Source organism: Callithrix jacchus, chromosome 10, assembly GCF_049354715.1.
Source record: "Callithrix jacchus isolate 240 chromosome 10, calJac240_pri, whole genome shotgun sequence".
Taxonomy (NCBI): Eukaryota; Metazoa; Chordata; class Mammalia; order Primates; family Cebidae; genus Callithrix; species Callithrix jacchus.
Genome location: NC_133511.1, coordinates 87977763 through 88002149, shown reverse-complemented (window position 1 = coordinate 88002149; position 24387 = coordinate 87977763). Strand labels below are relative to the sequence as shown.

The 24387-nt window shown below is 34.3% G+C and overlaps 1 protein-coding gene across 20 annotated transcripts in view; it reads right to left on the bottom strand.

The window, feature by feature from the left end:
- The window catches only part of ANO5 (anoctamin 5), a 198544-nt gene that overhangs the window by 24569 nt on the left and 149588 nt on the right, over positions 1–24387 (bottom strand). For all 20 annotated transcript variants that reach the window (XM_054242181.2, XM_035266044.3, XM_054242182.2 and 17 more), the window contains 6 exons: positions 21841–21954; positions 19688–19803; positions 4698–4832; positions 4206–4311; positions 4047–4107; positions 141–292 (listed from right to left, as the gene is read on the bottom strand). In XM_054242181.2, coding sequence (XP_054098156.2) covers positions 141–292; positions 4047–4107; positions 4206–4311; positions 4698–4832; positions 19688–19803; positions 21841–21954 — 684 coding nt within the window. The remainder of the gene's footprint in view (positions 1–140; positions 293–4046; positions 4108–4205; positions 4312–4697; positions 4833–19687; positions 19804–21840; positions 21955–24387) is intronic.

Genomic DNA, 24387 nt, shown 5'->3' with positions numbered 1-24387 from the left:
TATATTAGAAACAAGTAGTTTATGTGATTTATATGTTGCAGAATATTTTAAAGGCAAATTAAACTATGATTATTTGAGAAGAAACCTGCAGCAATGTGTCCATTAAGATATGCTGCCCATTTCACAGTTTTCTAGTCTACCTTAGTCACTGCATTCAATTTCCTGTGTTTACACATAGCTTCAAATTCCGGTCTCAGCTGAAGCTGCTGCTGTTCCTCCTCAAAGTCCACCAGGTCCCACTCATATTCCAGTCTGGCTTGTCGTTGTTTCCAAAACTCCAAAAATAAGGTGACTATAAGTAAATAAACATAAAAAAATAAGATATGAAAAGATAAAGGTAAATAAAAAGCTTTGTCAATTTTTCTCTTTAATCACTTTGGTTGCAGGATGGTTCAAATTTTTCAGGTGGCTATTCTGTCACTATTGTGTTTGAAAATTTATCAATTACTAATGTTGGCATAATATTCTGTATTCAATAATATACTGAAAAAAGTCATACAAAAATTCAAATTAATTTCTTGGTCAGTGGTACAAGCAATATTTTTTTTTCAGACATATTAATATCTTTGATCATTCAGATAATTTGAAGTAATATTTAAATTTAGCTTTTTATTAAACACTGAGGTGGTTTTTTTTGCATATGTTTTTTATTGAAATCATTCAAGTTAGTGTACTGTTTTCTCAGGCTTAGGGAAATATACCTAGGAAGCATAAGAGCCATTAATTATTCTCACTCTTAAAATACATATACATTCTATATATATGTGTGTGTGTGTATGTGTGTATATATATGTCTATAAAACATAAAACATATATATGTATATATATGCATGTGTATATATGTATGTGTGTATATATGTATATATATATATATATAAACTTCAGCTTTCTTTTTATAACTTTATTAGAGTCTCCCTCTGTCGCCCAGGCTGGTCTCAAACTCCTGGCCTCCAATGATCCTTCCACCTCAGCCCCGCAAAGTGCCAGAATTATCAACTTTCAATTGAAGAATATTTACAGAAAAGTACATGAAATATAAATGCACAATTCAAAAAGATATGTACAAGAACGTTTGCAGCAGCACTATTTGTAATAGCAGATGTCTGGAAACAACTCAAATGTCTGTCAGCCCAAGAATATATAATCAAAATTGTGATTTAACCATACAATCTAACACTACACAGTAATAAAAATAAATGAAGTTTTGCTGCACACAGAAACAAAGGTGAACCAAAAAGCGAAGCTTGACATGAAACACTATTAGTTGTATATCATTTATGTAAATATATTTGTAATGGACTATTGTTTATATTGGTGCTAATTATATAAGTATATTTTGTGAAAACTTTTTGAATTGTGCACATATATATGTAAAAGTTTTATGTTTTATATACATACACCCCCCCCCCACACACATATATATATAATATATGTATTTTAAGAGTGAGAATAATTACTGGCTCTTATGCTTCCTAGGTATATTTCCCTAAGCCTAAGAAATAGTACACTGACTTGAATGATTTCAATAAAAGACATATGCAAATGATTTCAATAAAAGATATTGGTTGGTATATACATATCTTTCTATTGGGTATATACATATCTTTCCTAGTATTCTGCTTAGTAAAAGAATACTAACACCATCAATATTAACTCATAATTTTATCATCTATAAAAGACTCAACTTTCTGACTCACTCTCTAACTTTTAAGTAACGTAAGGAACTATGGATTCTATCCATACATTTTAAAAATTCTAATTACATTTTTATCATTATAGTCATCTAATTGCTCTCTCAGCTTCCAAAATATATTTTTCTAGTGAAAATATATCCATCCATCTGACTGTTGGTTTTTGTTTGTTCATTTGTTCATGTATACATTGGCTTATGTTTTCCTTTGCTCATTATTTAAACTTTAAAGAACTATTTAAACATTGATTAAGTGGGAAGAACACAGTAGCCTATCACTTAACAATTGTAAAGTGTACAATTCATTATTGTGGACCAAAGTACAATGTTGTACACACCTTATTTATCGTGCTTAATTGAAACTTTAATGTGTGATCATTGATTAGTAACTTCTCATTTCCCAATCCTCCAGCTCCTGGTAACCACCATATTCCACTCTACAATTCTATGAGTTTGGCTCTTAGACACCTCATATATAACTCCTCCAGTAAAAAAGTAGTTTAGTTCTCCTCTGCACTCCCTCAGCATTTAAACTGCACTTCTACAAAATAGACTTCAGATTCTATCCCAATTAGATTATGACTTTCTTAACAACAGGTTATATTTCATTGATTTATTCATTCTATCATTTAACATTGATTGTGAATTTCATGAGGCAGAAACTTTTACTCTATTCATTTCATTACTCCAGTATGAATTACATACATTGTTAGCAGAGAGAACTCTTTCAAGAGTTTGGTACTATTAACTATTTTAAGATTTGCTTGTTTTTTTATACTACAATAGAACTACTATTAATTTTAGAAGCAGCATTTGGTTACCATGGCTATGCAAGAGATTGGATGTCATATATATACTGCTAAAACTTTTAAATACACTAAGCATTTAGAATTCTTCTGCATCAAAGTTTGTTAATGCTGAAGTAGAAGTAAGGAAGTTGGCCAACATAGATGGGATTGTGAGATAAATTAATGATGGTACAAAAATAGCCAGCAAAAAAGAGTACTGTAAGGAAAGAGAAATGATATGGATTAAAAACAAAATTATTCCCATGATTTCTATGGACTTTTGTGATTATAAGTATGTAGGAATCACAGGATTCACATATTCCCTGAACAGGATTTCTGGAAATTAAGGAGACCCTTAGTTTGGGCCTTATAGGTTGTGCCTAAATAGGACTTGACCTTTTTCATTTTTAAGAAGATATACAATTAGCATTTAAATTATTCATTTATTCAGTATATATTTGAATACATACCATATGCCTAGTCCTGGAAACCTACAAATTTTGATGTTATTTGCCTGGATAATACAGCCCCTGCCTGGTTTTGAATTGCACATATTTGTGTTTGTTAGAGGTGTTTCTTTAATTGAAAAAAATGTCTATTTTTCACCAAGGAACCCCATGTTTTGTGACATATTTTAGACCAGTCTTTAGGTGTCTTCTAATAGAGTTATTCTTACAGAAAATATTTTCCTTGTTGATGAAGGAAAAAAAAAAAAACTTCATGATACTTCAACTTTCTAAGTGAAATGGAAAAATTAAGTCCTGGGCAGGGCATTTTCAGAGTTAAGGAAAATTGCGTCCGGGCGCGGTGGCTCACGCCCATAATCCCAGCACTTTGGGAGGTCGAGGCAGGTAGATCACGAGGTCAAGAGATCGAGCCCATCCTGGTCAACATGGTGAAACCCCGCCTCTACTAAAAATACAAAAAATTAGCTGGGCATGGTGGGGCGTGCCTGTAATCCCAGCTACTCGGGAGCCTGAGGCAGGAGAGTTGCCTGAACCCAGGAGGCAGAGGTTGCGGTGAGCCAAGATCGCGCCATTGCACTCCAGCCTGGGTAACAAAAGCGAAACTCCGTCTCAAACCAAAAAAAGGAAAATTGCATTTTATATGTAAGATTTTTAATGAATGAAAGTGGAAATGGAAAGTATAACTAGACGATTTAGAGTCAAAAAGTGTTCATTAGTCCTCAGGTTTTTGGTCTTTGTTCCGGTTTGTATACATGACTCAATATTCTCCAGCCACCAAATATTTGTTTAATCTTTCTTGAATTAAGTACTTTTTGAGCCTGTTTTTAACATGGCACTGAAAGACAGTGGGAAATTAATAATTTGATGTTTCAAAAAATATGTTGTCTTTTAGAGAAATGAGCAGATGTTTAATAGAGACTTTTGTGGATCAAGAACCAATGGCCGCTAATATGCACTACTACATCAGTGTTTTAATGCTAACAAAGACACAATGACCTAAAACCACATTTAGTATGTAAGATAGTTCATGTGTCACATGCTATACAGAGGCCAAACAACACATTAATAGGAAGAAAGCTGTTTATTAGATTATTTACTCACCCCAAATTCCCATGAATATTGCAAAGAACACTGTTGACTCATTATCAAACAAATGGGAGAACTGTAAAAATAACAATATCACAAAGATAATTTAGTACTAAATGTAATAAAAAGGAAGGAATTTCCAAGTATTTTCAACATATTATAATGCATACATACTTTCGAGGCTAAACACGTACTATTTAATCTCCAATAATCACACACTTGATCGCAGAGTGGGCACATGATCATCTGACCACCAATCTCAGGGTCACAGATTTCAGTGCTGTTAGAGGAATGGCTAAGTTATTGAAAAGTGATAAGTGTTTAGGTAAAAGTCCAATCTTTTCTTATTAGAACAACTATTTATATAACTTCTCACATATAACAGAAGGGGCAGTCATGCAGCAATTTCTATAGTGGGTCAAGTCATGCTTTGAGGAGTAGACTTCTCAGAACCTATCATTAAAAACAGACTGTCCATAAAGCACCAGGTGAGAGGCAGCTATTATGTTTGAGTCTTTTTTTTTCCAAAATTGATATTTTCCAATATCAATTATCTAATGCTATAAGGAAACATTCTCAAGGCAATGCCAGGGAAATAATAACAATAGCTGAGTTTGGCACACAATAAAAATGTTTTCTCTATCTGGGCAATTCAGGTACACTTACCTGGATGTATTATGGTCCATCGATAATAAACCATAAATAAAACAAGCTAATCCAACTACAGCTGCAAAGAATAGCATTTCTGTGTAATATCCAAGAAAGACAAAATAGATACCAATTTTTTCTCCATAATAATTCCTGTAAAAAAGAGTAAAAACAGAATCAGAATATGAAAAAATGTTATAGTTCCAAGAGCCTGAATTTTGTATTCAGGCAAGCATATATTCTAATTTTGGCTCCATTGCTTTCTAGACATGTAATTTTAGTGAAGTTGCTTAACTCTTTAAACTTTAGTTTCCATATTATTATCATGTTTTAACAAAAGATAATGCTTATTCCACAGTGCAAGGACTGACTTAAAGATTAAAAGAGAACAGATGGAAGTAGAAAGCCATTAAGTAGAATTTGAAGAGCCTCTCTACTGCAAAGAGAATTTAAATGGTTTTTAAATAAACTACAGAATATTCTACAATATAATTTATAGGAATAAACTTAAATCAAAATCACATTCAAAATCTGCATGGACATTTGCTTTATCTCTCTTTCTAAAACTGAAAACGTTTACTGACCACATTGTAGGTATATATTTCCATCTTTCTCTAAGTTTGGATCTTGGATGTTTATAGGGTTGTGACATAGGTAGCAGACCAAGGAATTAAACACGATTACTGCAGAAAAATTCTATAAAATATGCAGCTCAGCTCTTGGTTTTCAGAGTTGAAAAGTGACAGCATTTATTGGCATAAACTTTTCAATCTCACAACCAAGTGTTTGGTTTTTAAGTGAGTACCCATTTAGGAATGAGAGAAAGTAGTTTTCTCCTCCTCTGAAAACCAGGTTTTCTTGTTGTTGTTGTTGTTTAACCTGATTAATCCTCCTTGTTATTCATATAGACTCTAGCTCACCAAATCTGTGAGTATTTCCACAGTTTCCTAGGCAAAAAGATGTGATACCTTTTGTGTTCTAATAGCATGCATCTGCTGTAGGAATGCATGCTATAGGAAGTGATTGTATGAAAGTACTTGATTCTATGAAAGTACTTAATATTAAATTGTAATGTCTATGCATGCTCAAGAACACAAATCTGAACATAAAGTTATAAACTTTTTTCCCAATGAGATTTTAACGTATATTTCCCATATTCAATATTAATTTTACTGAACCTCGCATTCTTCATATTTCAACACTCTTAAAACTAAGTGGGCATCTTTCTGCTTATACTGTCCTTTTCATTCTTTTGAGTGATCATAAACATTTTTGCATTGTTATTTTTCTCCAATTTAGTTTTCTGGATCATTATAAACTTGAAATTAAATTATAATGCTATAATATTCTCTTGTTAATCTGCCATTCACAACTTCCTTAGCTTACTCATACTTAGATGGAACTTCATTTCTCCCAGTTTTTTGCTGAAAAATGTAGAAATTATTGTAATAGTATATAACATTAAAATCAGAAAAAGTATAAACATATTATGCTTTATGAAATTTACTGTTCACTGTATCTATTGTATTTTATGTTTTAAAAACTGCAGAATCAATATTACTAGAAAGCATAATAGCAATATTACTACTATAGACTTAACTTAAAAATTCTTCAAGAATTCATAAGGAAACTGGATATTTCAACAACCTTAAAGTACTACATTTTTATCCTTTCCAATTTTCACAATTCTTATTCTTTGACCATTAAAAGAATTAAAAACTCTCAAGAACTCTAGACCTGTAATTATTATAAAAACTATTGTCAAAAGAAGGAAATTGCTGAGAATTTATTAAATGAAATCTGGCAAGTATTTATTACATGTGGAAATATACAAATTATTTTACTAAACTTTGGACTTGGGTTTCTAACAGTAACAGATTAACGACTAAAAAATCCTTTAGGATTTCAGAAAGGAAGAGACATTTCTTAGATTTGCAATATAGTGAAAATGTATACATTATTGAAATCACATTTAAGATTTAATTTAAACTATCTTATTAGTCATAACTAAGAAAATAGAAATCTAATAATATGAGACAGTATAAAAGCTCAAGTATAGGGAGAGCCTTCTTTCGAGTATTATTTTTTAGAAAAATATGCCATATATTTAAATCTATGGTCTTTTTTAACCCGCCCATTTTACTTACTAGACTTTCAACTAATCTGTGGCACTGCATCATCTAACATAGCATCTGATAGGTAGAAGGATTCAGTAATATTGGTTGTAAGGATACTGTGTGTGGGGACTGCTCTCATTTTGCATTTCTAAGATGTAACATTGAGTTAAAGACATAGTAAATATCAAAAGAATTATAGAATTGAAATGAATACAATCTTGAAAATCAATCACTAAATGCAAACATTTTTTTCTAAAGTGATTTATTTATTTATTTATTTGAGAAGGAGTTTCGCTCTTGTTACCCAGGCTGGAGTGCAATGGCTCGATCTTGGCTCACCACAACCTCCGCCTCCTGGGTTCAGGCAATTCTCCTGCCTCAGCCTCCTGAGTAGTTGGGATTACAGGCACGCGCCACTATGCCCAGTTAATTTTTGTACTTTTAGTAGAGACGGGGTTTCACCATGTTGACCAGGATGGTCTCGATCTCTTGATCTTGTGATCCACCCACCTCGGCCTCCCAAAGTGCTGGGATTACAGGCTTGAGCCACGGTGCCTGGCAAGTGATTTATTTTTATAACGAATGCATAGACATCTGAGAAACTTAGCTTCAGTATTATCCTCAAATTGTAATAACAACATTATATGTACCATACATCTATTTAGTCTATGCTAATTAGTATGTGGCAATATTTCTGTTTTATTTCTAAGCATTAAGACATACAACATAGGGATATCAAAAGAAAAATTACATGAAGCATAAGCTGGAAAGAAAAAAAAATGGGCTGATATAGCTGATGTGCCAGTGACCAGTCTTCAATTTTATATTATGCTCTATCAGCCCATCTTTTTCAATCTTGGCATTGCCATTTTCCCAAAAAAAATACTATCTAATGTGACAAAATGATATTTGCTCAACAGGTAGATAAACCACTTACAGATACCTGGACATGGAAGTGATGTTTGGTATAGAGATAACATGAAATATGTGAAATCTGGAAACTCGGATTCCTATAAACTAAATCTCTTTCTAGACACCCTACCATCCTGTCATCTTTATTTTTATCCTCCATATCCAATACTCCATTAGGTCCAATGAATTCTCTCATAAAAATATTTTTCTAATTCATAGTCTCCTCTCTCCTTCCTGTTATCAATATCTTGAGAATACCTCCAGTTTTATTGCTGTACAATTTTAGCAGCATCCTTACTTCCCAGAGTTCGATATTACATCAATCTAAATTATCTTTTGTTTCCAATAAAGTGATGTTTCTAAAGTAAAAATTAAGCAATATCCTTTTCTTCCTTCAAAGGTTCATCTTTTTACTCCAGCATTGTTCTTCAGGATTTTGTTCCTGGTAAACATTCAATTCCCCTTTGCTGACACTCCTACATGAAGAACTAAACACACAGTGCTCTGTACTTGTTCTTTTTGCCTGAGATATTCTTACCTAACTTCTTCACCTAATATCCTGCTACTTATCTTTCAAGACATAGTTCAAGAATGAGCACCGTGAAGCCTTTCCAGAGGCTGTCATGAAGATAGTTTTCCCTCTGTATTTTGGTGGGAATATTACATGTTACTGTGCTGTAACTAATATGTATTTGTGTGTGTTCCTGCAAATAAATTCATGTTGGGAAGCCACATTCTGATTAACTTTGTAGGCAACAGTACCTTACTTGATATGTAGTGATACTTAATAAAGTTTCATTAAAAGACATGTGTGAATTGTAATTATGCATCTGTGAATAAATTCTTTCTTTGATTTTTTTGATTTTTATTTTTTGAAACAGGCTCTTACTGTGTCATGCTAGGCTGCAGTGTAGTGGTGTGATCTTGGCTCATTGCAACCTCCACTTCCCAGGTTCAAGCAATTTTCCTGCCTCAGCATCCCAGGTAGCTGGGATTACAGGTGTGTGCGTCACCATGCTGGAGTAACTTTTCTATTTGTTTACTTTTAAGTAGAGACAGGGCTTCACCATGTTGGCCAGATTCTCTCAAATTCATGACCTAAAGTGATTCGTCCATCTCGGCCTTCCACACTGATGACACTATAGGCAAATTCTTTCTATTTTAAGAATATTTTAACTTTTATCAAGTCTACCCACAAAACCTCTACTAAAACCCATAAAATCAACAAGGAGAGGGGAAAAAACCCAAATCCAATACAGGCCTTCAGTATCATGACAGAGAACATCATGATCCTCAAATGACTTGTAAGTAAAGAAATAAACCCAATATCAACACCTACTGCTAGGAACCTAAGATATAAGAGAGAGGTGAAGAAGATGTTTAAGAAATTCTAGAGGAAAAAAAAATGTAGAGTATGATGGAAAACATAGAGAAACACAGGTAAAATAACCTCTAGAGAAAAGTTTAACTAAATGCCTTAATTCAGAATATATGTTGGAATTTAGTAATTTACAATCTATAAGAAAGGATCTGAAAAGAGCAAGACTGGACATGGCAGTCTGAGAGAAGCAATATTTCTTGAGAAGAATCAGATACAAAGAGAAGACTGGTACTCCTTAGAGGTGTGGCAGTAAACAGAAAAAAAATAATATAAGAGAGGAGGGTTGGATCTTGTAGAAATGAAAGAAACAGATTTTGCAGGGCAAGGGAAGATGGGTGCCTACAGCTCTGAGACTCACAGGAAGCTTCATGTCTAGCACATGCAGAAATGGATTCTCCCTCACTCCCATTTACCAGGTTGAGCATCCCTCATATGAAAATTTGAAATACAAAATTCTCCAAAATCTGAAACTTTTTGAGTGCCTATATGATGCCACTAAGAGAAAATGCCACCCCTGACCTCATGAAATGAGTCACCATCTAAACACAAGCAAAGTGATGAAAATGACACTTTTAACGCTGCAACAAATGTATCTATAGACAACACATTGAGAATGCATGATAGACTGACAAAAAGGGCACTCTAGTGCTAGAAACTCTGTTCATAAATTAAAAACAATATCCTTAAAAAAACGTGTAAAACAAAAACAAAATTGGAAGATGCGAAGTAAATAATTTAGGCTGATAATTCTCCCCAAATAATATGAAATTGAAAAATACAGTAATAAAAAACTTAAAACTGAGTGAACTTTTCTCAAATAAATTTGCTGATATAAGAAAACCCCAGAAATATTAAAAACTAAAAAAAAGCAATGGAGAAAAGTGGAAAGATATAAAACAAAAATTGATTGCACTCCAGAGAGAAGTAGAACAAATTATAAATCATATGAGATCATATCAGAAATAATACTGAAATTAGCAGGTAACAAAGGAAATCTGGACACAGTGCCAGTGATCAGAGGGGGCTTCCCTAGGACCCTGAAGCAGACCAGGAGAGAGGATCATCTCTCTTTCCCCCCTACCACAGAACACTGCTGTGAATAGGCAGAAATACTGAAGCACCACAAGGCTGAGCCTATTTGCTGACTATTACTCTTAAGTGCCATCTACTGGATGTACCCAAATTGTAACACCAAAAAACATTCTGCCAGTATATAAAACTGTGAAACACAAGGCAAGAATCCATCTACAAATAAAGACCCTGTACAGAGCCTTGGCTCTCTGAAAGCATGCAGAAATGAAGCCAATTGACTATATTCAACTTATACCACAGTTAATGGAACACTGGCCCTCTCAGATGAGAAAGATTCAGTGCAAGAACTCTGTAAATTCAAAAAGTCAGTGTCCCCTTATCTCCAAATGAACTCCTCAGCAATGGTTCTTAACTAGATGGTAATGACAGAAATGACAGACATAGAATTCAGAATCTGGTTGGAAAGACACTTATCAAGATTCAAGAGAGAGTTAAAACCCAATCCAATGAATCCAGTAAAACAATCTAAGAGCTAAAAAATGAAATAGTCATATTAGGAAAGCACAAAACTGAACATCTGGAATGGAAGCAATCCCTACAAGGATTTCATAATACAATAGGAGGTATTAATAGCAGAAGAGGCCAAACTGAGGAAAAAATCTTAGAGATCAAAGACCATTTCTTCAAATCAACTCAGCCAGACAAAGGTTAAAAAAAAGGGGGAGAGAGATCCAAGATGGCCAATTAGTAGTAGCTCAGGTTTGTAGCTCCCAGTGAAAGCACAGAGAGTGAGTGGATGCCACACTTTCAGACAAATTTTTGTTGCCCACGGACCAGGAGATTCCCAGTGGAGGAGCTCCAGAAGTCACCAGCGTGACTCTTTTGGCTGGCGCAGCTGTTTTGCTGGCACCCCGGCATGTCGGTTCTCAGTGCAGAGCATACAGGACTGGGAGCCCTTTTAGTTGGCATTTGGAGCTCCAGGAAGGCAGAGTTACCCATTCAACTGATGGAAAAGGGGACTGATGTGGGGAGCCAGACCAGGAGACTCCCGGGCAGATAAGTGCCACAAATCTCAATGCCACTGTTTCAGCTGGTGTAGTGGGTCACCGCAGGGGAAATTACACAAATTCTGGCGCCTTTTCAGCAGGTGACTGGAACACCTGGGAGAGAGTTGACCATTCAACTATAAACAAAAAGAAGAGGCTCTAAGACAAGGAGCCAGGTGATCAGGCTCGGCTGGTCCCCCCCACCCCAACACACACACACACAAAAAGCAATTGGAAGCGCTGAAGACTGAGAGTTTCACAGCAAGCACAGCTGAACCCGGGAAGGTCCAGCTCTGTGGCGGAGGGGCGTCCGCCAAAGGGAAACTAAGAAATAGAAAAAACTTTATCACCAACAAGCTGGATGTCCACTCAGAGACCCAATCTGAAAGTCAGCAATTACATAGACGACAAGTGGATAAATCCACAAAGATGGGAAGAAATCAGTTGAAAAAGGCTGAAAACACCCAAATCAGAATGTCTCTCCTCCTATAGGGGATCACAGCTCCTCATCAGCAATGGAACAAGGCCTGATGCAGAATGAGTGTGATGAATTGACAGAATCAGGCTTCAGAAGGTGGATAATAAGAAACTTCTGTGAGCTAAGAGAACATGTTCTAACCCAATCCAAAGAAACTAAGAACCTTGAAAAAAGGTTTGATGAAATGCTAATGAGAATAGACAATTGAGAGAGGAATATACATGAATTAATAGAGCTGAAAAACACAATACAAGAACTTCACAAAGTATGCACAAGTTTTAACAGTCAAATTGATCAAGCGGAAGAAAGGATATCAGAGGTCAAAGATCAACTTAATGAAATAAAAGACAAGACAAGATTAGAGAAAAAAGGGTAAAAAGGAATGAGCAAAGTCTCCAAGAAATATGGGACTATGTGAAAAGACCTAATCTATGTTTGATAGGTGTACCTGAATGTGATGAAGAGAATGAATCCAAGCTGGAAAATATTCTTCAGGATAATTATCCAGGAAAACTTTCCAACCTAGCAAGGCAGGACAATACTCAACTCCAGGTAACACCACAAAGACATTCCTCAGGAAGAGCAACCTGAAGGCACATAATCATTAGATTCACAAGGGTTGAAATGAAGGAGAAAATACTAAGGGCAGCCAGAGAGAAAGGTTAGGTTACCCACAAAGGGAAGCCTATCAGACTCACAGAAGATCTCTCAGCAGAAACCTTACAAGCCAGAAGAGAGTGGAGGCTGATATTCAACATCCTTAAAGAAAAGAACTTTCAACCCAGAATTTCATATCCAGCCAAACTAAGCTTCATAAGTGAAGGAAAAATAAAATCTTTTGCAAACAAGCAAGTACTCAGAGATTTCATCACCACCAGGCCTGCTTTACAAGAGCTTCTGAAAGAAGCATTACATATAGAAAGGAACAACCAGTATCAGCCATTCCAAAAACATACCAAAAGGTAAAGAGCATCACCATAATGAAGAATTTACATCAATTAATGGGCAAAATAGCCAGCTAGCCTTAAATGGCAGTATTAAACTCACATCTATCAAGATCAATCCTAAATTTAAATGGACTAAATGCCCCAATGAAAAGACATAGACAGGCAAATTGGATAAAAAGCCAAAACCCATTGGTATGCTGCATCCAGACCCATCACACATGCAGGGATACACAAAGACTCAAAACAAAGGGATGGAGGAAGACTTATCAACCAAATAGACAGCCAAAAAAAAAAGCAGGAGTTGCAATTCTCATCACTGATAAAATAGACTTTAAAGCAACAAAGACCAAAAGAGACAAAGAAGGACATTATATAATGGTAAAAGGATCAATGCAACATGAAGAGCTAACAATCCTAAATATACACATACCAAATACAGGAGCACCCAGATACGTAAGGCAAGTTCTTAATGACTTACAAAGAGACATAGACTCCCACATAATAATAGTGGGAGACTTTAACACTACATTGTCAATATTAGACAGATCAACGAGACAGAAAATTAACAAGAATATCCAGGACTTGAACTCAGACCTGGTAATCTTAAACAAACATTTACAGAACTCTCAACCCCAAATCCACAAAACATACATTTTTCTCAGTATCACATTATACCTACTCTAAAAGTGACCACATAATTGGAAGCAAATCACTCCTCAGTAATTGCATAGTATTTCACAGGTTTAAATGAAATATTGGTTGGCTGCTTGTTTGTTATTTCCTCCCTTATTCCTTCCTGTCTCCATTGTTAAGCACATTTATTGGCATAAAAGAGGTTTTTAGTATCCATTTTTAGACTGCATTCTAGCCTGGGCAATAGAGCAAGATTCCCATTCTCTCTCCCTCTTTCTCTTCCTCTTTCTTTCTCCCTTTCATTCTTTTTTTTCTTGCTTTCTCTCTTCTTTTCTTTCTTATTTCTCTATTTTTCTTCCTTTAAATAAAAACAATTTAAAAATGAACACAACCTTCAAGAAATATAGGATTACATAACGAGACCAAATAACCTGGAAAATTATTTGAGGTATAAAAATGTCACCAATCTCACCAGAGAGATTAAGATACAAATTCAAGAAATATGGAGAACCCTGATGAGACACTATATAAAGATGACTATCCATAATGTACACAGTCATCAGATTGACCAAGTTCAACATGAAAAAAAAATTAAAAGCAGCTAGAGAGAAAGGTCAGATCACATAGAAATGGAACCCCAATTAGGCTAGCAGTAGACCCGTCAGCAGAAATCTTACAAGCCAGAAGAGATTGGAGGCCTATTGGTAGCATCCTTTAAAAAAAGAAATTCCAACCGAGAATTTAATATCCCATCAAACTAAGCTTCATAAGTGGAGAAATAAAATCCTTCTCAGACAAGCAAATGGTGAGAGAATTTGCTACCACTAGACAAGGCTTACAAGAGGTCCTTAAGGGAGTGCTAAACACGGAAATGAAAGAACAACATCTGCTATCACAAAACACATAGCCCAAAGACACTAGAAAGTGACTATACAATCAAGTCTACAAAACAACAAGCTAACAACATGAAGACAATATAAAAATCTCACATATGAATGCTAACACTGGATATAAACAGTCTAAATGCTGCATGTAAAAGACATAGTGTGGCAATCTGGATTAAAAAAAAAAAAACAACAAGATCCAACTGTCTGTTGTCTTCAAAAGACCTATCTCTTGTCTAATGACACTCACAGGTTCAAAGTTAAGGAATGGAGAAAGATCTACTATGCAAATGAAAAACAAAAATGAACAGGAATCTCTATTCTATCAGAGGAAACAGACTCTAAACCAACAAGAATTAAGAAGGGCAAAGAAGGCCATTACATAAGTATAAAGGGCTCAATTCAACAAGAAAACTTAACTATCCTAAATATTTATGTACCCAACAATGGGAAACCCATGTTTATAAAACAAGCCTTTCTTGACCTATAGAAACACTTAGCCACACAATAGTAGTAGAAGACTTCAGCATCCCACTGACAGCATTAGACAGATCATTGATGCAGAAAACTAGCAAAAGAATTCTGAACTTAAACTCAACACTCAACCAATTGTATCTAATATATATCTACAGAGCACTAACCAATCACATAATATATATTTTCATGTTTTCAGAGATCACATTTAGAAATAAAGTCTCAATAAATAAAAAAATAATATCAAGCACATATTCAGACCACAGTGCTTTAAAAAAAGAAATAAATATCAAGATGTCTCAAATTTATACCAATACATGGAAATTAAACAACTTTCTCCTGAATAACTCCTGGTTATATAACCAAATTATCAGACAATTCTTTGAAATTAATAAAAATAGGATACAACTTGCCAAAATTTTGGGATGCTGTTAAAATAGCACTAAGAGGAAAGTTTATATCTCTAATATGCCTCAATTAAGAAGTTAGAAAGACCTCAAAATAACAATCTAAAATTTCACCTATAGGAACTAGAGAATAAAAACCAACTTCAAAGCTAGCAGAAGGAATAACTAAAATTTTAAAAGAACTGAACTAAGTTGAGATGTAAAAATCTATACACAAGATCAATGAAACCAAGAATTGTTTCTTCACAAAAATAAACAAGATTGATAGACCACTAGGTAGATTAATAAAGAAAAAAGGTCCAAATAAGTCCAATGAGAAATGACAACAACGATATTATAACTAAACCTACAGAAATACAAAAGATCCTCTAATACTATTAGAAAATTTTCTATGAACGTAAATTCAAAAATTTTGAGGTGGGGTCCAAAGTGGCTCCCACTGGAGGTCGTGGTGCTTGCGAAGGCAAGGTCATGAGTTCAAGGCTAACCTGAGCTACCTTATAAGCTCAAACTGATTGGCAAAAAAAAAAAAAAAAAAATTGAGGAAATGAATAAATTCCTGTAAACACAAAAGCTCCCAAGATTAAACCAGGAAGAAAGTAAAAACCTGAACAGACCATTATAAGTTTTAAAAGTGAATCAACAATTTAAAAACCTACCAACCAAAAAATCCTTAGACCAAATGGATTCACAGCTAAATACTAGCAGACATACAAAAACTGGTAACAATCCTGCTGAAACTATTCTAAAATCTTGAAAATGAAAAGCCTATTCATAACTCATTCTATGAAACCAGCATCAGCCTGATGCCAAAATCTGATAGAGACACAACGACAAAAAAAGATAATGTCAGGCGAATATCCCTGATGAATATAGACACAAAAATCCTCAACAAAATGCTGGTAAACAAAATCCAAGAGCACATCAAAAAGTTAACACATCACGATCAAACTGGCATTATTCCTGAGATTCAAAGCTGATTCAACAAGTGCAAATCAGTAAATATGATTCACCACATAAATAGAATTAAGAGGAAAAACTATTAATATATGATCATCTCAATAAATGGAGAAAAAGCTTTTGATAAAATTCAGCATCCCTTTCCATTGATGATTAAAACTCTCAATAGTCTTCGTATTGAAATAACATATCTCAAAATAATAAGAGCCATCTATGCTAAACCCACAGCCAACATCATACTGAATGGGCAAAAGCTGTAATAATTCCCCTTGAGAAATGAAATACGATAAAGATGTCCACTCTTACCACTCCTATTTAACATAGTACTAACTAGCCAGAAGAATCAGGCAAGAGAAAGAAATAAAAGGCATCCAAATTGGAAAAGAAGATGAAAAACTTTATAATTCTTTGCTGACAAATAATGTTAAACCTAGAAAACCCTAAAGACTCTTCCAAAAGTCTCCTAGACCTCATAAATGACAGATAAGAGACTTCAGTAAAGTTTCAGGACCCAAAATAATGAACAAAAATGAGTATATGCCAATAATGTTCAAGCTGAGAGTCAAATCAAGAACACAGTCCCATTTACAATAGCCACACACAAAAAAAATATCTAGAGATAATAGCTAATCCATGAGGCAAAGGGTCTGTATAAGGAGAACTACAAAACACTGATGAAAGAAATCAGAGATGACACAAATAAGTGGAACAACATTCCATGCTCATGGATTGGAAGAATCAGTATCATTAAAATGGTCATACTGCCTAAAGCAATTTATAAATACAATGTTATTCCTATCAAACTACCAACGACATTTTTTCACAGAATTAGAGAAAGCTATTCTAACTTTCACATAGAACCTAAAAATGCCCAAATAGGCAAAGCAATCCAAAGCAAAAAGAACAGAAGTGAAAGCATCATGCTACCTGGCTTCAAACTATGCTATACAGCTACAGTAAGCAAAACAGCATTGTATTGGTACAGAAACAGACACATAGACTGACAAAACTAAATGAAGAAACCAGAAATGGAGCTGCCCACCTCCAACCAACTGGTCTTCAACAAAGCTGACAAAAACAAGCAATGGGGAACAGATTCCATATTCAATAAATGGTGCTGAAATAACTAGCAATATACAGAAGAGTGAAACTTGGACCCTTTCACCATATAGAAAAATTAACTCAAGATGAAATAAAGTTTTAAATGCAAGACCTTAAGCTACAAAAATTTTAGAAGAAAACCTAAGAAATGCCTTTCTCTAAATAATTTTTGGCTAAGTCACTAAAAGTAATTGCAACAACCAAAAAAAAAAAAAAAAAAAAAAAACCAAACTGACAAGTGGGACCTAATTAAACTAAAGAACTTCTGCACAACAAAATAAACTATCAATAGAATAAACAGACAATCTACAGAATTAGACAAAATATTCACAAACTACACATTCAACAAAGGTCTAATATCTGGAATCTATGAGGAACTCCAGCGAGTCAACAAGCAATACCTAAATAACCTCATTAAAAATCTGGCAAAGGACATGAACAGACACGTCTCAAATGACATACAGGTAGCCAATAAACATAGGAAAAAATGCTCATTGAGAGAAATGCAAATCAAACCACAATGAGACATCATCTCATACCAGTCAGAATGGCTGTTCTTAAGAGAAGTCAAGAAATATCAGATGCTGGTGAGATCTTGGAGAAAAGAGAATTTGTACATTGTTGATGGGAATGAAAATTAATTCAGCCATTGTGGAAAGCAGTTTGGAGCTTCTGCAAAGAACTTAAAACGGAGCTACCATTTGACCCAACAATCTAATTACTGGGTATATACTTGAAACAATATAAATTGATCTACCAAAAAGATGTATGCACCCATAGGACCATTGCAGCACTATTCACATTAGCAAAGACATGGTATCAACCCAGGTGCCCATTAATGGTGGAGATAAAGAAAATGTGGTACACACATACCAAGGAATACTATACAACTGTAAAAAAGAGTAAAATTATGTCCTTTGCAACAACATGAATGCAGCTGAAGGAGATTATCCTAAGCAAATTAACAGAAGAACAGAAAACCAAAAGTTGCATTTTCTCACTTGTAAGTGGGAGCTAAATATTAAGTACACATAGACATAAAGATGACAACAATAGACACTGGTGACTACTAGAGGAGGTAATGTGGGAGACGGATGTGGGTTAAAAGACTACCTATGTCTTTACTACTACCTGTGCTCACTACTTCGGTGACAAGATCTGCACCCCAAACCTCAGCATCATGCAATACACCCGTGTAAACAATATTCATGTATACCATCTCCCCTGAATCTAAAATAAAATGTTGAAATTATATTAAAAATTTGGGACAGACCAATGTTTTTCAATAGAAAAACCAATAAATGAATTATGAAAAATTCATAATAAGGCATTCTGTGTTTTACTAAATAGTATCAGAAAGATATTTGGGTATTTGTAGAAGGGTATTAGTAATATACTATTTAGTGAATAAAGAAAAAAAGAGAAATCTTAACACAAAAGAGAAGATAAAGATCTCATTGCTCTAAGAAAAAAAAAATGCTTCTATGCTATTTTATGCATGAACACAAAATTAAGACTAAATCAGTATTACCCAAATCAAGTCTAGCTATTTTTGTGGAGTTGGATGAAAGTAGAATTTCATTTTAAACTTTGTACATCTCTTAATTATTTTAAATGTTTTTGACAAATATCCTAGTTTTATAACTTAAAGTATTAAGTAATTATTATTAAGTAATTATTATTCAAAACCATTTAAATGGCCATTCAAGAAAGAGTTTGCATGATTTACCAAAAACACCAGTTTATAAACTGACTGGGCAAGATTTATTTTTCAAAATGTGCCCTCTAATTTGACTTAAACATACTCTTGAGACATTTCAATTGATTTGGATGGACGCATTCAAACCAGTGTCATGAAACAGATGCTGCGATGCTATGTAAGCATACTAATGAAAGTATAAACCATCGAGTAAAAAAAATTGCCTATAGTAGCAAGAGATATCTAATCTAATTGTTCATTCAATAAAATCATAGCAGAAGTCTCCTCTAATATATTGTATGCCTGTAGTACTGCTATGACTTAAAGCAATAACCTGGAACCATAGTCTTCTTGCTTAGCTAATGAAACTATCCAAATGATTAAGGTCATAGAACAAATGTCTTCACAGATCCATGAGAGCACATACACACAAACATCCATACACAACCTTTATCTTATGTTCCAAATTTCCGGACTCCAGGAGAAAACTAATATGTTTTAAACACTAAATGCTAGCTCCTATGCTAAAAAGTAGTAATATTGCTAATCCCTTTTTACAGATATAGATATTACTACTACTATGCTAAAAAGTAGTAATATTGTTATTCCCATTTTCAAAATGGTTAAGTAACTTGACCAAATTTATATATCTTTCAAGAGGCAGAACTTGGACTGGAATTTAGCCTAGCTAGATGCTAAGGTTTAACCTCTTAACCACCATACTATCTCTGTTGTCTTTCATCAGTTTGGCATCGACATTCTCCTAAATATCAATCAATGTTATTGATTGATAGTGTAGATATGAAACCAAGAAGTTGTGAAATGTAGTAAAACAGTGGGTGAAAATAGTAGTGAAAAATAACAGAATATGATGCCACTGTGAATAAAAATCACATTATCAAGTTTTAATTGGTTTGATCCTATGTATGAAACTTACTTAATCAAATCTAAAGGCTGCTCCTTGTAGAAATAGGAAAATCGAGCCCAATTCTTGTGAAGTATGTATCTTTCATTGGTAGGATTGGGAGGTTCTGAAGGCTTCCAATACTGGCCCTGCAGATATTCAGAGATGGGAGTACATAGAAGATGAAGCAAAAGACAAAGGTGAAGTAAACAAACACTCTTTTCCTAAGGTTAGTAAACAAGGCTGTTTTTTACTTTTACAGTTCATATTCAATTGATATAAAATTATTTCACAAACTATAATAATATTTGTTTATTAAATTCTCACATACAGCTATCTCCAAATACAAGTGTAGAACTTTGGCTTTACTCAAGCTGTTCCTTTACCTGGAATGCCCTGTATTCTCTACTGAAACCCTAATATAATGTTCACAGCCCAGAGAGACATATCACTGTATAACTGGATAGGACTTCAGAAATGGGCTAGTACTTTTTTATAGATGGGAAAATGAAATTTTGAGCAATGTTAAGTGACTAATCCAAAGTGATACTGCTAATACAGAAAGAGACTCCTGTTCTGTCCTCACTGATAGCCATTTCCCAAAGAACTTAAAATAATACAACTTCAGCATTTAAGAGGCTCAGTACTGCTTCACACATAAGTTCTTCTCCCACGGTTAGATACTAATTAATATTATTAATATCTTTTCATGGACTAGCAAAGTATTGTGGACACTGTGGTTGTTTAAGATATTCTGTTTTTACTGTCGACGAACTGCTGAAGGAAGCACTAAATAAATATCTAATTTAAAATTTAGCACGTGTGAAAACCTTTAGATGACAGGTGTTAAATTTTATATCACCCAGATTCAAGCTTTTTTCTTCTTCTGTGACTAATCCAACTGAATCTTAAGAAATTAAGCAATAAAGAAATCAGCCTATGTGGGTATTTTGAAAAACTATCCTGCAAAGCATATAAGGGAAAATCCAGTACCTAATACTGCATTCAGAAGAAAAGAAAGATAAAAAAGTAAAATGAAAGATATAGCTATCTCTAATGATAGCTTAGTAAAACCTGAACTTCCAATGAGCCTATATAACTCTACTGAAAGGCTACATGTATAGTTTAAAAGGAAGAGCAGGCTTTGGGCTTTTGGAAGCTATTACAGCAACACTGTTTTGAAAAAAATGGGGAATTACTTAGCTGCCACTTGTTTCAGTGGAAATATTTGTTTCTTCTATATTCCTGAGAACTATATTTCTTGCAAAGTGAATACATCATCAAAAAGTCTTTTATAAGTATGTAAGAGTAAAACTGTAACAGAAGAAACAATAAAAATAGATGTTCCAAGGGACGATCTTACATTAGAACATATACACATTCAACCGCAGGATTTCCACTGCCAATAGGTGGTAAAATTTAAACAGTGGCTATTCAGACGGGAATGTTTCCCTCAAAAACATCCAGAAACTAGGCTGAGTCTCTTGGTTCTAAGGCCAAGTTTTCAGGTTTGGTTCAACAGGTGCATCTTGTAAAATGTCACTTCTCTGTTAAACTTACACAACTCAATGCTTTTGTACAATGATTTGCCAGTTTCCCCCAAAAAAATTCTTCTGAATATCAGTTGTTATAACATCTGAAACATTCTAATGCACTGAAACCTTCAGTTTGTATTGCAGTTGTACACATGCTTTATTTCTATGAGAGCCCTAGTCTGTGAACTTGGATTCATGGTTGTGTTCCAAGAATGCCTAACTGAATGTTTACATACAATTGAAGCCAATCATACATTAGAGGAATGAATATGGCATGTAATTTAAATTCTTTACGGCTTCAAAATTTTATAAATGAGAAGAGAGCTAATGGGCTCAGATAGAAATTTCCAAATATTATGTTTTAAAATGTTCTTTTAATGTGACTGCTATTTTCAAAATGGGTTCTAGTAAAAAGTCATCTGCACATGTAAAAGTTTTAAAAATAAGTGTCCATTTGAAACTTTAAAGACACATTTCCTATATAAGTCAGCATAGCTGGTAAAGCTCTCAGCTTGGAACCAGAGTCTTTGGGGATTTTCCTACCATGAGAGAAAACTAAGCAATTTGAAATAAAGGAAGATACTCTCTCCCAATAATGAACATGGCAGGAGGAAAATAGGCTCAGAATTTCACAATCAAACCTATACATACATCGTGGAGTGGATAGGCTGATGAGTAAGTGTTAGATGTTAGCAGCCTTTCAATCCCAAACCTTTTCTTCCCATCTTCTATGCCGAAAGGACATCTTGAGAGAATATAGTACACCTACAAGGTAAGTACAAAGAGACATTTCAGAACTTCATGCTTTCCACATTTCTTTCAATCACAATTTAACAATGTCTACTTTGTTTAGATTTGTCTACTTAGATACAGGCTCTAATTACAGAAGGAAGCTTCCCTTTGTTGTCTGGAAGAGGATGTAGAGTGTGGGATTACATGGAGTTTACAGATAATTTAACTTCTGAGTCTGAGAGCTCCCCATTCCTTTGATGAGGTGCAGGAATAAACAGATCATAATTTATTTTTCTTCACCTGTCCCAATCTCCTCTTGAGTTCTTTGTGCCAGAATTCCTACTACAATTAGTATTTCAAGTAGGAAATTAATGTCACTACTAACAGTTCAATTGGGGGAATGTGGAATACAATTGATATTTATCCAAGCTGTCTGGAATATTTTTTTCAATTAATTATTTTTACAAGCCCTTTTACCTGATATCTAAATTTATTAGCCAAGGGGATCCTATCTCTACAGCCACTTTGCAACAACTTGCATATTTCTATCAATTTTATCCTGAAAATAATTTGAACTTTGGTGTCCTCTGCTCTTGTATTTCTGTGAATTCAATCCCATCTTCTTTTTATCTTCCAGCAACTTTTCAAAATTTCTGTATTTCTAATTGCTGACTTTTTTTTAGCATGATTTTAGACATAGTCCCCTACCTTCCCTTTCCTTTTACATTTCACGATTCAAGGACTTGTTGATTGGAATGGTTGTAGTTCTTGAGTCATCATCATCTAAACTCATCATTCATGTTAGGAGCAGCTCAATATTCCAACTCAATAAATAAGTCATAATTCATGCAAGACAGTTTTAATTTTTATAAATAATGTCAAAACATGTGACTTATTTTACATATTTTGAATTATTTCCTTAGGAAAGATTTACTAAAATAAGGACTCTGTCATGGGCTATTAACAAAGTGGAAATATTTACTCTACCAGGTATTAAGATGTATTATAAATTTTAAATGTATTTTAAATACATTTAATATTATACTACTAAAGCATAGTATTGTAAAATTTTCAAAAATCCTGAATTTAGGCATGTAAAGACATTATTTGAAAAAAATATTGCAATAGAAAAAGTTTAAGGAGATCTGCAAACATCTGAAAGGTCAGACAGAAAAGTTATTTTATTCATAGGGAGAAGAAAGCAAGTTTCAGGGATTATCTTTCTTGTGTTAAGGAGGAGTTGCTATACCTGACAATATTGGTTCAAGTTGAGGGTAAGTCAATGTTCAGGTTCCTATAAGGAGAAGAGAAGCTTAAAGTTTGGTCAAATCAGGTCAATTGTTTGTTCTGATGGATGGACGGATGGGGATAAACAGTTCAGCTAACCATTTATGAAATGAGGAATGAGCATTTGGAAGAAGAGAAGTGTGTTTTGCCTTTGTTACTATATACTGTTAATAACATCAAAAAGGAGAAACTGCAGGGATAAGGATAGATGTAAAAGAAATAAATTTTCCTGGTGCCGAAAGGGAAAGTGACTTCCCCTTCCTCCTTTTCCTTGGAGTATAAGGGGGTCTTCAAAACTCTTATGAAAAATAGATATGCGTGATTTTCAATTTTTTTGAAAAAAAATTAAACTCATATTAACTTATTATAACATGTCTGAATAGGATTTAGTTTGAGGGACTGAGAAGGACCCATCAATTTGAAAAGGGCCGCTGTTAGAGCAACATAAATTCTGCTAAAATGGAAGCAAGAACAAATATCAAATTTATGGTGAAGCTTGGGTAGAAGAATGGTGAACTCACTGATGCTTTACAAAAAGCTTGTGAAGACAATGCCCCCAAAGAGATCAACAGCTTACAAATGAATATGCCATTTTAAGAAGGGATGAGACGATGTCGAAGATGAAGCCCACAGCAGCAGACCATGCACATCAATTTGCAAGGAAAAAATTCACCGGGTTCATGCCCTAATTGAAGAGGCCTAATGATGAACAGCACAAATAATAGTCAACACCACAGATATCTCAACTGGTTCAGCTTTCACCATTCTGACTGAAAAATTAAAGTTGAGCAAACTTTCGAATCAATGGGTGTCAATACTGTTGCACTCAGATCACCTGTAGACAAAAGCAGTTTTCAATAGAAATTTTAAATAAGTACGATCCAGGTCCTTAAGAACTTCTTTGAAGAATTGTGACAGGAGATGAAACACGGCTTTGCCAGTGCTATCCTGAAGATAAAGCATAATAAAAGCGATCACTACCAAGAGGTAGAAGTAGTTCAGGGAAAGCAAAAACAGACTAATCACGAGCAAAGACCATGGTAACAGTTTTTTGGGGTTTGCTCAAGGAATTTTGCTTGTTGACATTCTGCTTATTATCAGAGTGTTTTGAGAAAATTAGCCAAAGTTTTAGCAGAAAAACTTCTGGGAATTCTTGAGCAGAGAGCCCTTCATCACAGG